Genomic DNA, 15,223 nt, shown 5'->3' with positions numbered 1-15,223 from the left:
ATTTTCCCAGGTCACATCTTAGAATTCTTGACTTAAACTCTCTTGAAGTGCGGCTTGGGAATCTACAATTTTCACAAGCTTCCAAGGTGACTTTTATGCATATTAAGTTTGAGAACCATGACTTTGAGCTTTTAAATCACCATAAAGATTGTCAACCTTTTCCTTCCTACTTTTCTGGCTGGGGCTAAGCACTGGAAAATAATTAAGAAATAGTATACAATTGTAATATGTTTTTCGAGTAGAAGAAAGAACCGAAGTAATCATCTAAATTGAGTCCCAATTATTCTTTTTCCGTTGATTTGAATTATCTAAACATCTTTTGCCATGTTCTGCCCTTGGAAACAGAACATAAAGTACAACATTACAGAGAAGATCATATTTTCCCATATGTCATAATAGGGGTTTTTGTCCCAGAAGAAGGCCTTCGCATCAAAAAATCCATATATAAGACAAAGAGTATGTCATAAAAGTAAAAATTATGATGACTATAAACATCCATAATAAAAGGAAACAGTAAAAATTATGCTTTTGATCCTATAAAATGGGCATATATGTCCTCTACACTGATTTAAACAAAGAACAATTGCCACTGGAAAAATAACTTAAAATATGTGTCCTTCTGATAATGGTTATAGTTGTCCCTGTGAATACACGTTCTATATTCACAGGGACAACAATAATACAAAAGAGATAAACACAAAAGAGATGAGTTAGGAAATTAAGAGATTGCTACTTAGATTGATCTGTCTTAACCAAAGAGGTTCATCAAAGGTAAAGATATTTCTGCCTCTGCTTGGTCTGGACAAATACGTCTTCACCTACCTTCATTTGCTTTCCCATCTTCTCTTCCCCATCAAGGGGAGCTGCAGTATCCCTGAGCCTACTGAAAAGTTGCCAAACACCAGATCCTTAACACAGCCCAGTCATTTGATGATCTGGAACCTTCCCCAAGTTGGGTAGTTTTATTCATTTTAGACAATAAAGGGAGTAGCAGTTAGTGAAGAGAGAAATGTGCAAAGAAAGAGAGAAAGAACATTTATTTCTCATTCTGTCACTGAATCTGAAAAGGGCCAGAAAGAAACTCCAATTCATATTGACTCTGATTCATCTTGGTGAAGTTGTCCCTATTGTTGTCCTCCGTACTCTGACATCTTTCCTTCCTATTACACGTTACCCTCTACCCCACCTACTCGCTAAATCTTTGTAAGATTAAGTCATTTATTGCACAAGTATTTATAAATTGCTGATGAGGTTGCAGACTTTGGAGACACAAAGGGAAACAAGGAAGAGCTCAAGAACCTTGCAGTCAGGTATTCTGACCCAGCAATGTGAGCCTGATTTTTGTAGCCCGAGGTAACATAGTCAACAAGCTCTTTTTAAAGGACATTTAAGAAGCTCCATTCTTGCCTGCCTAAAACTTATCCGGATCATCTGATTTTCACAATGGTTCAAACAACTGTAGGAAGAAAAATAAAGTAAAATATTTAGCTTTAAAAAAATTCATGTGGGTAGATTTTAAGTTCAAAAAGTAAAGGACCCAAAGATGAATTGAAGTCTTAGCTTTTAAGTCTCTGTAAATAAAACCTACACTTCTCCTGTGTTTTTCCTTTACTTTCTCACTCCTACCACACTCACAACACTTCTAACACCAGATGTGTGGGGGTTTTCCCCACGTCAAGCAATTCCGTGACACCAGCTGGGTGTCTTACAATTGAGTGTCCTCAATTCTAACACTATCTACCTGGAGATAGCGTCAGATCCCACAGGTTAAGGGCTCAGTCCCACAAGACTGCCCCTCCCCAACTTCAGATGCCAATTAAAAGTGCAGGTTGTAATCTGTGCTTCTGACCAATGAGTTTTAAATAGGAAGTTCCTATGACCCTCTCCTCGGGTTCAGTTAATTTGCTAGAGTGGCTCACAGAACTCAGAGAAACAGTTTATTACAAAAAGATATGACAGGGGCCGGTCCTGTACCGAGTGGTTAAGTTCGCATGCTCTGCTTCAGCAGCCCAGGGTTTCGCCGGTTCGGATCCTGGGCATGGACATGGCACTGCTCATCAAGCCATGCTGAGGTGGCGTCCCACATGGCACAACCAGAGGCACTCACAACTAAAATATACAACTATGTACTGAGGGGCTTTGGGGAGAAGAAGAAGAAAAAAGAAAAATAAAGATTGGCAACAGTTGTTAGCTCAGGCGCCAATCTTTAAAAAAGAAAGATATGACAAAGGATACAGATGAACATCCAGATGAAAGAGATGCATAAATCAAGGTATGTGGGAAGGGGCATGGACCTTCCATGCCCTCTCCAGGCATGACACCCTCCCAGTACCTCCATGTGTTCAGCAACCTGAAGGCTCCCTGAACTCTGTACCTTTGGGATTTTTCCAGAGGCTTCATCATGTAGGCATGATGGGTCATCACCTTAATTTCCAAGCCCTCTCCCCTTCCTGCAAGATAGGGGATGGGGCTGAAATTTCCAAGCTTCTCATCATGACTTGGTCTTTTTGGTGACCAGCCCCCATCCAGGAGTCCACCCAGAGTCACCTCACTAGAACAAAAGACACCGCTATCACCCAGGAAATTACAAAGGATGTAGGAACTCAGTGTCAGGAACCAGAGTCAAAGACCAAATATTAGAACAACAACCAAAAATGCTCCTAGTGCTCTTATCACTTAGGAAATTACAAGGGTTTTAGGAGCTTGTGCCAGGAACCAGAGGAGGGGTGGGGCAGGGACCAATATATTTATTTCCTATTATCTCCCAATCTTTCACTCCCTTCTCCAGCTCAATAAGGGTTTTAAAAATTTTATAGTTCAGTCTCAGCTGTGGGAAACCCATTACTCTACACTTTTGGGAGCATGAGGCAATCATTTCTCTCTGTGCCTTTCATTCATCCTCTGGAGGCCAGATTTAGATTTCTTCTGCTTTTACAAAGTCAGGGGCTGAGGCTGACTTGTGTATCACTGCGTCACTAAGGCCAAATCCAGCACAGGATCTGGCACATTTTAGGAGCCCAGTGAACGTGGGTTGACCAGCATACCTTGCTCAGTACTTTGTCTGCCAACCGGCTTTTCTCAGTGCTGACCTTCCTCTGAACTCGCCTTGAGAATTTTCATTTAATTGCACACAAAGTTGACATTCTACAACCTCAGGGTCTCCACAGTATTCATTCTGCTGCTCCTTATCTTAGCTGACATGTGACTTGTGAAGGACACTGCTTCATAACAAACAGCTCCATCCAGTAGACAGGCTGCTCGTCCCTTCATATCTCCACGTGCCAGGGAACCAAGAGGAGGATCAATGTTCTCCTGTCCTAATAGTGCCATTGCTCTTCCTCTCCGCCAAAACTCATGATCTGATCTGGTTGAACCACCTTTTCTTATTACTGTCATCTATTGTCCTCCAGATAATTCCCTAGAACCTGGCTCATGGTTCTTTATTCCTTTCCAGCTCTAGCCATCATTCTAAGTGAATTCAAAGTCCATACGTGAGACTCATCTAAAGAATCATCTTCTCGGCCCCTTGAACTCTACATTACTAAACCTAACCTCAACTCTATTTCGGTACATTTTTCCCATGGCTAGCCTGTGGATCTCAAAAATAATTCTGTCCCTGATCCTTGAATCCAGAATATGGCCAGGGACAGCGACAAGCAAAGACAAGAGGAACTGCTTACCAATTTGATTTCTAAATTTCCTTTCCTTCTACTTTTCTCATTCCTCACACGTGCTATGTATGCTTTTTTTCCCTTTAGTAGATATCCATTCCTTGGATATATCTACTTCCTTCTAATTTATCAACAACTTTCCAGGAATCTCTTTCTTCACTAACTAGCTGGAGTCCCATCACAAACCACCCATTCACCTGTATCCTGATTTTCTTACCCCTTTGATATGCTTTTCAAGAGTTCCAACACCAAACACCCCATAGAATTCACTATCCTTCTGAGACACTTTGTACATCCTGACTTTATTATCCTACTCATAACATTGAATTGTTGCTCTTTCCTTTCAAACTTAACACTTTCATTAGCTTTTCAAGGGCAACAATGATCCCTGAAGTCATTTTCTTTTTGTTTCCATAACCCAGTGTATTATTTGGTCCACATAATTGGTGCTCAGCATCCCCTTGTTATATTTGAAATTTAAATCAATGCTGCAGGTTTAGGGTGAAATACAACTCTGTGGTCCAGAGTACCTAAACGGTACCGTCCATTCAGCTAAATACTTTATCACCATTGGATGAGGTCTGAATTATACATGCATATGCAGAGATTAGAGTAAAAACTGGGACTTACAGCCCTTTGCTATTTCTAATGGTATTGAGAGTAACAGTTTGTCTTAAAATCTTCCATTCATAGTGTCTTATATGATTTTATGTACTAATTCTTTGTCAAATGGTTATTTGTTAATTTGTTGTAGATATGGTTGTTGTTGTTGTTTAGGACCATAATAAAGGCAAAGCTTTCACGTATCCCAGGCAAAGAGGGCTGAGTAATCATCTGCCACAGGCCCAGCTGATAGAAATCAGTCAAGCCTTTATCTGCCACCCTCTAATTGCCCACTCACTCTTGTGCCTCTGGCACCCTCTATCCTCATCTTTCTTCCTGTCTTTTTATAGTAGGACAGTGATTTTAATTGTTATTTATCTTGTTGTTAAATCATTTCTTCAGTGAATATTTCTTATTGTCTTTTGCGTGTCAGGCATAATTTCTTCAGCCACCTACCTCATTAAGAGTGATTGATTTGCTAGACATAAAACCATAACTGCACATACATTTATAGAGTACTGGGAAAACTCATTGGATGACACATGCTTGGAGAGCCCACAAATTAATAGTGGAGAATTATTAGATTCATGAACGTATTCAACTTGGTTGAAATGTTATTTTAAGAAGTCATATCTTTAAACACAGTTGAGATACTAAGTCAGAATTACAAGGCTTATAGAATTTTAGAGGTTGCATTACTTCAGTGACATGATTAGATATCTAGATTGTATGCTTTTGAAGTATAAATCACTGGATAAATGTCAAATCTGAAATATTTTAATAAGTAATAACATTATTCATAAAGTTAATTAAGAATATGTCTTGGATTTCTCTGTATCTATGTAACCCTGCCGTTAATTCCCGCAATGCCTGGAAAGGAACACAGGTTTGCCCAGTTACCAAGTAAAACCCAATCTTACCCTTAGCCAATCAGGAAAATACCCAAAGTCCCAAGGATGCTGTAACGTTACCAAACAGATCCATTCAGGTCACCCTTCCATCAATGTCCACATCTCCTCTTAAAGACATTGAGAAGTCTCCTAATGCATGGTTTTCCTCTATCCTTCCTCTTTCTAGGCCTGTCCCCTGAGGTCCTGATGTCATCCTGCTGTTGCTCCTTAGATTGTCAACAATTTCCACTTGTTCTGTGTCGGTGTCGCGATCCAGTGTACACACCAGGATAGATGCGGAGAGGGCTGATGGCCACTCTGAGTTTATTATAACCAGTGTTTCAATATATACACAGCTTACAGCTGTTAAACATACACAGGTGTTCTGGACAATGTAATTAGCGGATGCCAAGAATTCTTAGTGATTTGTCAAGGAACCCTCCCTCAGCCTTTGTTTTGATATTATCATGTTTTTGCTGTGCTTGTATATTTTTATCTCAGAGCAGGCAAGGCCTCCTAGGCAAGGGCCCCTCCTGCTCCCGATATCGTGTCTCCATCTGTGCCCCCAGGAAACCGCGCCTGGCTTATGTTGCCTCCCCCTGGAGGTCTTACCCGTCATTGGCTGACCAGCCTTCTCACCTCCGGGTCAGAGTTTGTTGGCAAGGCTTTTCCAGTGATTATTAACCCTTCCTGCGTCAGGGGCGGCTACACTTTGGATCCTCATCTCCTTTAAATGTGCACCTAAACAGCCCCACCACTAGTCCAGATGGCACCTTTGTGCAGGATCAAAAAAGTGGTCCCCTACTGGAACAACTAGAGATCCATATGCGAAAGAATAAAGTTGGACGCCTACCTCACATCATATACAAATATTGACTCAAAATGGATCAGACACCTGAATTGAAAAGCTAAAATTATAAAATTCTTAGAGGAAAGTAAATCTTTACATAGAAGTAGTAAATCTTTGTGACTTTGGATTAGGCAATGATTTATTAGACATGACACCAAAAGCACAAATGACAAAAGAAGAGATAAATAAGACTTTATCAAAATTTTAAAAAACCTTTGTGCTTTCCAAGGACATGATCAAGAAAGTGAAAGACAACCCACAAAATGGGAGAAAACTTTTGCAAATCATATATATAATAAGGGACTTGTATCCAAAATATGTAAAGAACTTTTACAAATAAACAATAAAAAGACAAATAATCCAATTTGAAAATAGGCAAAACATCTGAAAAGATAGTTCTCAAAAGAAGGTATACAAATAGCCAATAAGTACATGAAAAGATACTCAACATCATTAGTCATTAGGGAAATGCATATCAAAACTACAATGAGACACCACTTTAGACCCACCAAGACAGCTAAAATAAAAAAAAAAAAAGATAGATAGATAATAAGTGTTGGTAAGGATGTGAAACTCTCATCCCCATTGCTGTTGGGATTGTAAAATGGTACAGCCATTTTGGAAAACAGTTTGTTGCTTCCTCAAGAGTTATCATATGACCCAGAAATTCTACTCCTAGGTATGTAGCCAAGAGAATTGAACACATATGTTTACAAGTGTTCATAGCAACATTATTCATAATAGTTTAAAAGTGAAAACAATCTAAGTGTCCATCAGTTTATGAATGGACAAACAAAATGTGGTATATCCTTACAATGGAATATTGTTCAGCAATGAAAAGGAATGAAGTACTGATTCACACTACAACATGGATGAATCTTGAAAACATGCTAAGTGATAGAAGCCAAACATGAAAGGCCACATACTTTATGATTCCATTTATATGAAGTATCCAGAATGGGCAAATCCACATAGACGGAAATTGATTAGTGGTTGCCAGAGGCTGGGGGAAGTAGGAAAAGGGAGAAAGGGAGTCATTCCTAATGGGTGACATTTTTTTTTTTTGGTGGTGAGGAGATGAAAATGTTCTGCAATCCGTTAGTGGTGATGGCTGTAGAACTCTGTGAATATAAAATCCACTGAACTATACACATTAAAGAGGTGAATTTTCTGGGATGTGAATTATATCTCAATTAAGCTGTTAAAAAAAATAGGCACTCCTTCCTCTGGGATTTCACCTGCAGCCCTGCATGAGGGTAGGGCTTGGCACAGAATACAGGCTACAGGTCAGGCCTCACCCACTCCTTCTGCTTGAGTCCTGCTTATTAGATAAGAAATTCTGGGGGTAACATTGATCATCTCTCAGAGCCTAACTTTTTTCTGAAAGAGTCCCACAACCATTGGTAACGGTAGGAAGGAAGTAAAGAGGGTGAAAAGGACAAAGAAACCTACCATGCCACATCTATCAAAAGTTCGGGAAACACACTAGAAATGAAAAAGATAAATGCTTTGTTATTTTAAAGGAAATAAGATCTCCTAATCTTTTTCTGATAATGAATGCTACATTTTTATTGAAAAATGACTCCAACATAAATTTACAAATGTAGCTTAAAAATATATTTAACTAGTTGCTCAACTATTTAAAAGATTGGTCCTCTCATTCTACAAAATTTGCTTGCTTCTCAGTAAGCTTTTATTTCTGACTCATAGGAGCTTAAAAAACAACTTGTACTTTTGCTTTCTTTTATTCCATGGCAAAGAATTTTACCACGATTCATGATTGTTCTAGGGAAATGTGGATATAATATTTTAAATATTTGAAGAAAAATATGGTAAAGTTTTAGCCACAGCAAAGGTAAGATTTAAAAGACTTTTTTTGTCAATGACAAAATATTTCTTGACGAAGTCTTTTGAGCAAAGTTTAAAGCAGCGAATAATTGTAAATTAATCCACAAATTAACGTGGAGCATGGTGGCCACAAATGAAGATTTTGTACCAAAGCTTAGTCCTAGGTGAAACGATTTAACCAGTGGAAGTTTGTCTTTGTGGGTCTCCTGCCTCTGTATTTGCTCCTTTTGTGGTGAACTTCTCAGTCATCAGAATTTGGATGTCCTTGGACCAGGTTGAAATACGTGACCCTTAGCTGGGGTCTAAAGCAGAGAAGAGCAGTGTCAGATGATGCCGATTAGGAAACTCAGGGCCAGGACTTAGGAAAACCTACCACTGATTTTAAAGCCAAATGACCTGATGCTCAGGAAACACGCTCAATTCTAGCAAAAATTTAGCTCACAATTTATAAAAACAATGTTGCCAGTCTAATCTAGCCATGTCTGGGCATAAGATAAATTTCATTTAAGCTCTGATTGATATAGATTATTGAAAAAGGAGCAAAACTGTATCTAGGTTTTTGTTTCCTTAAATCTTTGTAGTGGACTTTATGGCTTTAATAAAGAGTTCTTTTTCTTTCTTGAAGGAAGTTTTAGAAAATGTATGGTGCTATTTTCTGCTCCATTAAATGGGGAGATCGTTTGTCCAATGTTCAAGGCATTCACCACCACCTGGCAGCATAGCACCCTAAGTTAAGACTTTTTGAGGAATTAATACTTTTCCTGAAAGTCAAATCTGCAAATCTAAATATGCCAAATGACTTTTTTAAAAAAGAAAAATGCACAAAAGAAACAGGCTAAGTTTAGTTGATATTAACTAGATGGATGTTAACTACTTATGTGGTGATCACTTCACAATATATACTAATATCAAAACATTGTTACATATCCGAAACTAGCATAATATTATATGTCAATTATATCTCAATTAAAAAGAAAAGAAACATGGGCCGGCCTGTGGCTTAGTGGTTGGGTTCCTGCATTCCCGTTTGGTGGCCCAGGGTTTGCCGGTTCGGATCCTGGGTGCAGACTTGTGCACTGCTTGTTGAGCCACGCTGTGGCAGGCATCCCACGTGTAGTGTGGAGGGGGATGGGCACAGATTTTAGCTCAGGGCCAGCCTTCTTCAGCAAAAAGAGGAGGATTGGCAGCAGATGTTAGCTCAGGGCTAATCTTTCCCGCTACCCCCCAACCCCCCAAAAGAGAAAAGAAACAGACTAAGCTTAGAAAGATTTAAAAGATATATTATTGAGCTGGCCCTGATGGCCTAGTGGTTAAAGTTTGGTGCACTCCACTTCAGCTGCTTGGGTTTGGTTCCAGGCCCGGAATCATGTCACTTGTCTGTCAGTAGCCATACTGTGGCAACATTTCACATAGAAGAACTGGAAGCACCTACAACTAGAATGTATACAACTATGTATTGGGGCTTTGGGGAAGGGAAAAAGAAATGAGGGAGACTGGCGACAGATGTTAGCTCAGGGGAAACACTTCCCAGCAAAAAAAAAAAAAAAAAATCTCCTGATGCTTTATCCAATATTAATCCCACTATCTGATGCTGTAGCCACGGTCAAGCACATTAAAAAAAGAAGAAAGATACATTATTAAACATACTTGGTTTAATTTGTAGGTAACTCACTCCCATGGGAAAGAAAACCAGTATTCCGATCTTTTGAGGCACATGGATTTCTATGTTATGCCAGTGGTTAATGTGGATGGTTATGACTTTACATGGAAAAAGGTAAGTGAAGGTTGAGAAAACAAAACACATCGGCTTTGGGGATACAGATACACAGGCTGTATTATTCATAGAATCCTGGATCCCGGCACAGTGGTTTTATTATGAAAAAAAATATTTTGAAAATTCTTATTATGGAAAAATTCAAATATATATGAGTGGAAATAATTGCATAGTAAACGTCTGTGTACTCATGACAAGCTTCAACAACAATCAATTCATGGTCAATCTTTTTTCATCTATATCCCCTTCCCATTTCTACCTTACCTATATTATTTTGAAGCAAATCTCTGACACCACATCATGTCATTGGTAAACATTTCAGGATGCATCTCTAATAGAGGGCTTTAAAAAAAAAACCCAAAATACAATTATACCTAAAAATTAACAATAATTACTTAATAATATAAAATGTCCAATCAGTATTTAACTTTCCAATTGTATCATAACTTTTTTAAAAGTTTATCTCTTTGATTAAGGGTCCAAATAACACTAATATGTTGAGACTGGTTTATATATCTTTTAATTTTATTTTAATCCATAGATTCACCCTCCGTCTTGCTCTTTCTCTTCTGCTTTTTCTCCTTGCAATTTTTTCATTGAAGAAAAGAGTTTCCCGTTGTCCGGATTTACTAATTGCATTGTCATGTTGCAGTTCAACATGTTCCTCTGTCCTCTGTGTTTTCTGAAACTTGATATTTGGATTCTAGAAGCTTAATCAGATTCAGGTTAGACTTTTTTGGAAAGACTGCTTCATCGGGGTAGTATGTTCTCACAACAGGATGCGCACAATGTCTAGTTGTATCTCTTTTCGTGATGCTAGCGACCATTGGTGAAGAATACCTAGATCTATTCATTCTTACTAGGAATCATTTGAGTAGCATTTTGATTTGTAAAATCATGAATTGCAAGAGTTAGAACAGCATTCAAACTGAGGAGACATTCAACAGAATTGCATTCTAAGCAATATGCACATTTAAACCTGAGTCCCCTTTAACTCAATCATGAACATAGTATGAGTACCGTGGTTAGTCTCCTCCATACTGGAAACCATTATCAATGGTATTTCTAGTCCATCGACATCATGATTCATGTAAAATTACTCAAGCAATATGAAGTACAGTCCTTTCTGATTTAATGAGAAACACATAAGAACATAATTGAGTATATAAAGTTCTGAAAAACCTACTTGAGTAGCACAAACAAATACTAAGGGGAATGAAAATAATTTCAATGATTAGAAACATGTGGAATTATACAGGAATTATTTCACATAGGAGGTAATTTAAGCAGAAGAGATGGGAATGGTGAAGAAGAATGATGAAAAAGTCATGTCAGGTGAGAAGAATACTGTGAACAAAAATTTGTAGGTGAGAATGGGCAAATCCTGAACTAAGTTAATGAGAAGTACCTAGCATAGTACCTAACACAAGTTTGGTGTTCAGTAAATGGTCATGTTTATAGATTGATATTAAAATAAATTTATGCCGTCACCTGAATCACAGTGGAGTTCAGCCACCCTTTAGATATTCCTACTCCCCAACTGTCCTTTGTGTCACAACTCTGCCAGTTAGTCCCTGCAGTTTGAGACCTGAGTTCTCCAGAACAACTGTCTCGCTACCAAACCACAGGCCTGGGATTAGAAGCAGACTGGAGGCTTGGCTGAAGAGTCGGTGAGAGTAGGGGAAAAGGTGCCACATCATCTGAATCCCAGGACTCAAACAAAGTCCATGCAACTGTTTACATGATCAAACTCCCAGTTTGCCCCAAGAACCCAGTGGGATATTTGCTCTATGTTTAAAAATCAGAGTCGAATCAGTACAATCAAAGGAGCTACCGGGCGAGGAGTCTTCACAGCTCTACATCCTGTAACTTTTAAATGAGAGTGTTGAATTCAGAGCCTTGAAACTCATGACCCAACAATTTTGTGTTATAATCATCAAGCTTGCTGAGAGACTTGATCTTAATTATTCCCACCACAAAAAAGAAATAATAATTATGTGATGTGATAGAAGTGCCAACTATCACTACAATGGCAATCATATCACAATATATAAATATACCAAATCAATATATTGTACATCTTAAATTTACGCAGTTATATGTCAAATATATTTCAATTAGAAAAAAAGAAACTCATGACTCATAGTTTTAATTTGATTTGAAATAGTTATTTTACTTTTATAGAAGGAAATGAAAATGATGATGCATAAAATTGATTTAAAGGGAACAAGACCAAACAAGAAGGTCAGTAAGCAGCCTAGCAAACCAAATGAAATTCTTATTTCTATAGATCAAAACTCATCAGATATTACCATTTCATTTCGTTCAAAATAAAACAGTTTGAGTGGACCCAGTTGAGACCCGGATAGAAACAGAGACTGTGTGAAAGGAATGTTGTGATGACAAACGGAAGTGATGGAGTTGAGGAGAGAAACATAATGTTGGCAACTTAACCAAAAACATGGCCACTCTGGTTATCTTTATTTTGTTTATTTAGAATCGAATGTGGAGAAAGAACCGTTCTTTTCATGGAAACAACCCTTGCATTGGAACAGACCTGAACAGGAACTTTGCTTCCAAACACTGGTGTGGTAGGTGGTCTGCTTTATTTATAGCCTTGTATCTTCATTAAAAAGGTGATACCCATAAAGAAAGGCCATTAATTCAAACTAATTAGAGGGGAGGCCTGTCTGAATCAGGAAATAATTTAAATAATAACTTTTAGTTAAATGTAATGCTATGAATGTTGACTAGAGTCAACAAATCACCTTAACCTTTCCTGCCTGCCATTCCCATATCTTTAAAAGAAGCAAGTTGGACCAGTTCTTTAAGGTCCTTTCTAGCTTCAAAATTCCAAAATTTAATTTTTCTAGAATAATAAGGAAGTGACTGCTACATTTCTTATTTTCATAAATAAATAACATTCCTCATTAGGATATCAAAGACCAGAGCTGGGTGAGCTCCTCTCATTTTCAATTGCATAGGTCAATGTTTACTTCTAGAGTGTTTGAAAACATTTTCCTTTGTGTTCACTATTCAGTTACTTAAGTTGTTTCTTTCATGATTATCACAAAGATCAATTTATGTCTAGCACCGTGGAAATTTATCATTCTCTGATTTGAATGAGTTAAGGGACTCAGTGAATACTGATTTGGGCGTTCAAGAACGTTGTCTGCTCTCAGGTAGGTGGGTGTTAGTTCACTCTCCTCCCTCCCATTATATTTCATAGTTACTATATTTAGGAAACAGCTGCAAAACAAAACTAAACAATTCCAAAACTATAGATGATTCCGTTATCTATATATCATGGATGGAGAAACCCAGACTTTAAAAGGCTAAGTCCCTTGCTGGAGAGCACAGAGCTAGGAATTACCAGAGCTGGGATATGAAGCCAGCTGACTGACTACAAATTTATGGAAATTCTTCTCTGTCTGACCATCACTCTTCAGTTATGAGTTCCCTTTTGGAACTTATTTTATCTTCAAGCTCTTTTGGTGCTCTATTTTACTTGATTTTCATGGTGAAGCCAGTGTTACCTAATTTGAACAGCCACGTAGTCAAAATATATTGCTATTGCCATCAAGCAATATGGCAGGACCCTCTCAGGCATGGCGCTGTTATTACTTATCACAAGAGTTAAAAACAGAAACAGAAGCAGCAAGCTTACAGACAAGAGAGAATTCCAGATAAAAGAAGTAATTGTGAGGACTCTTGTTTTACCAAGTGCCCCAGCATCTCTTCAGTACTATGTAAGCAAGCCAGTGAGAAAGAACTCAATCCTATCTCTTCCTTGTCCCTATAACTACACGTGCCTTTGTGAGACTTTGTAAGGGATCTAAAAGAGCACCTCACTTATTAACAGGAAGTGACATATCAAGCCTACTTATTCATTTTATGTTCATTTTACCCTTCCTCTGTATTAAAATAGTGCGCCTGTATGTGTGTGTGTGTGTGTGTGTGTGTTGGAGCTGGGAATGAGAGGGGCAAGTGGGGGTATCTTCATTGGGTAGGGCTGCCATAACAAAATAGCACAGACTGGGTGGCTTAAACAGGAGAAATTTATCTCTTGCAGTTCTGGAGACTAGAAGTCCAAGATCAAGGTGTTACAAGGGTGGGTGACTCCTGAGGCTGTCTCCTTGGCTTGCAGATGGCCACCTCTCGTTGTGTCCTCACACGGTCTTTTCTCTGTGTGCATGCATCCCTGTTGTCTCACTCTCTTCTTAGAAGGCCACCAACCATATTAGAGCAGGGCTCCACCTTTGTAACTTCATTAAACCTTAATTACCTCCTTAAAGGCCCTATGTGCAAATATAGCACATTGTAGGTTAGGGTTTTGGCATGTGAATTTGGGGACGACAAAATTCAGTCCTTAACAGGGGGTGTTTTGTGAGGACCTCTGGTCTCAAACTTCCTAAGATAAGCTCCATTCATTTTCTGAAATGTTAAGTTAAACTACAAAGTTTTTGCAACTGTTATACAGTGGAAAATCCTGTATTCCTTTTCCTATGAGACTAGGGTGTTTTTTTAAAATTATCTTTTTATTGTGGTAAAATAAATGTAACATAAAATTTGCCATTTTAACTACTTTAAAAATGTACAATTCAGCAGCATTAAGTATATTCAAAGCCTTGTGCAACCATCACTAATATCCATTTCCAAAACTTTTGTGTGTGTGTGGGTGTGTGTGTGTGAGGAAGATTGTTGCTGAGCTAACATCTGTTGCCAATCTTCCTCTTTTTGCCTGAGGAAGATTGTTGCTGAGCTAACACCTGTGCCAATCCTCCTCTATTTTAGGTGGGATGTCACCACAGCATGGCTTGACAGGCAGTGCTGGGTCCACGCCCGGGATCCGAACCTTTGCACCCTGGGCTGCCGAAGCAGAGCATGCGAACTTAGTCACTCTGCCACTGGGCTGGCCCCCATTTCCAAAACTTTTAATCATCTCATACAGAAACTTTGTATTATCTCCTCATTCCCCACTTGCCCCAGCCCCTGGCAATTTCTAATCTACCTTTTTCTCTATGAATTCGCCTATTCCAGATATTTTTTGATTCCATGCCTATGGATCAAAGAAGGCTTGAGCTTGAAGGGACCTGGTAGACCATCTACCTCCTGGTATAGATGAAGTGCCGCAGGCTGAGAGAGAGATGAAGTAACTGGCCCTTCATCATACTCATCATTAAAAGATGAACACGCCTGCTTAATGGCAAAGCAGAGTCTCAAACTCAAGTTTCCTGACTCTGCCTGGCTCTTCCCACCAAAATGCTTGAAATCACTAGAATGAGAGTCACAGAATGAGAATCTGAAGCTGTGCTGTCCACTATAGTAGCCAGTAGCCACATGTGGCCATTGGGCACTTGCAATGTGGCTTGTCTGAATTGAGATGTGCAGTGAGTGTAAAATGCACACCAGATTTCAAAGACTTAGTGTGAAAAAAGTAAAAAGACCTCATGAATAATTTTTGTATTGTTTGCATCGGAAATAAAAATATTTTGTACATATTGGCTTAGATAAGTTATATTATTAAAATTAGTTTTACCTATTTCTTTTTTTAAATTGATTATTTGCATTATATTTCTATTGTACA

At 38.5% G+C, this 15,223-nt stretch overlaps 1 protein-coding gene across 1 annotated transcript in view; it reads left to right on the top strand.

Annotated features, from left to right (window-relative positions):
- CPB2 (carboxypeptidase B2) overlaps positions 1-15,223 on the top strand; it is a 50,594-nt gene that overhangs the window by 26,230 nt on the left and 9,141 nt on the right. Inside the window, exons 7-8 of the mRNA XM_046664078.1 lie at positions 9,526-9,636; positions 12,134-12,227. Of these exons, the coding sequence (XP_046520034.1) occupies positions 9,526-9,636; positions 12,134-12,227 (205 nt within the window). The remainder of the gene's footprint in view (positions 1-9,525; positions 9,637-12,133; positions 12,228-15,223) is intronic.

The sequence above is a fragment of the Equus quagga genome, chromosome 6 (genome assembly GCF_021613505.1).
Source record: "Equus quagga isolate Etosha38 chromosome 6, UCLA_HA_Equagga_1.0, whole genome shotgun sequence".
In the NCBI taxonomy this organism is placed as follows: domain Eukaryota; kingdom Metazoa; phylum Chordata; class Mammalia; order Perissodactyla; family Equidae; genus Equus; species Equus quagga.
Note: the sequence above shows the minus strand (reverse complement) of the source record. Positions and strands in the feature narration are given on the sequence as shown.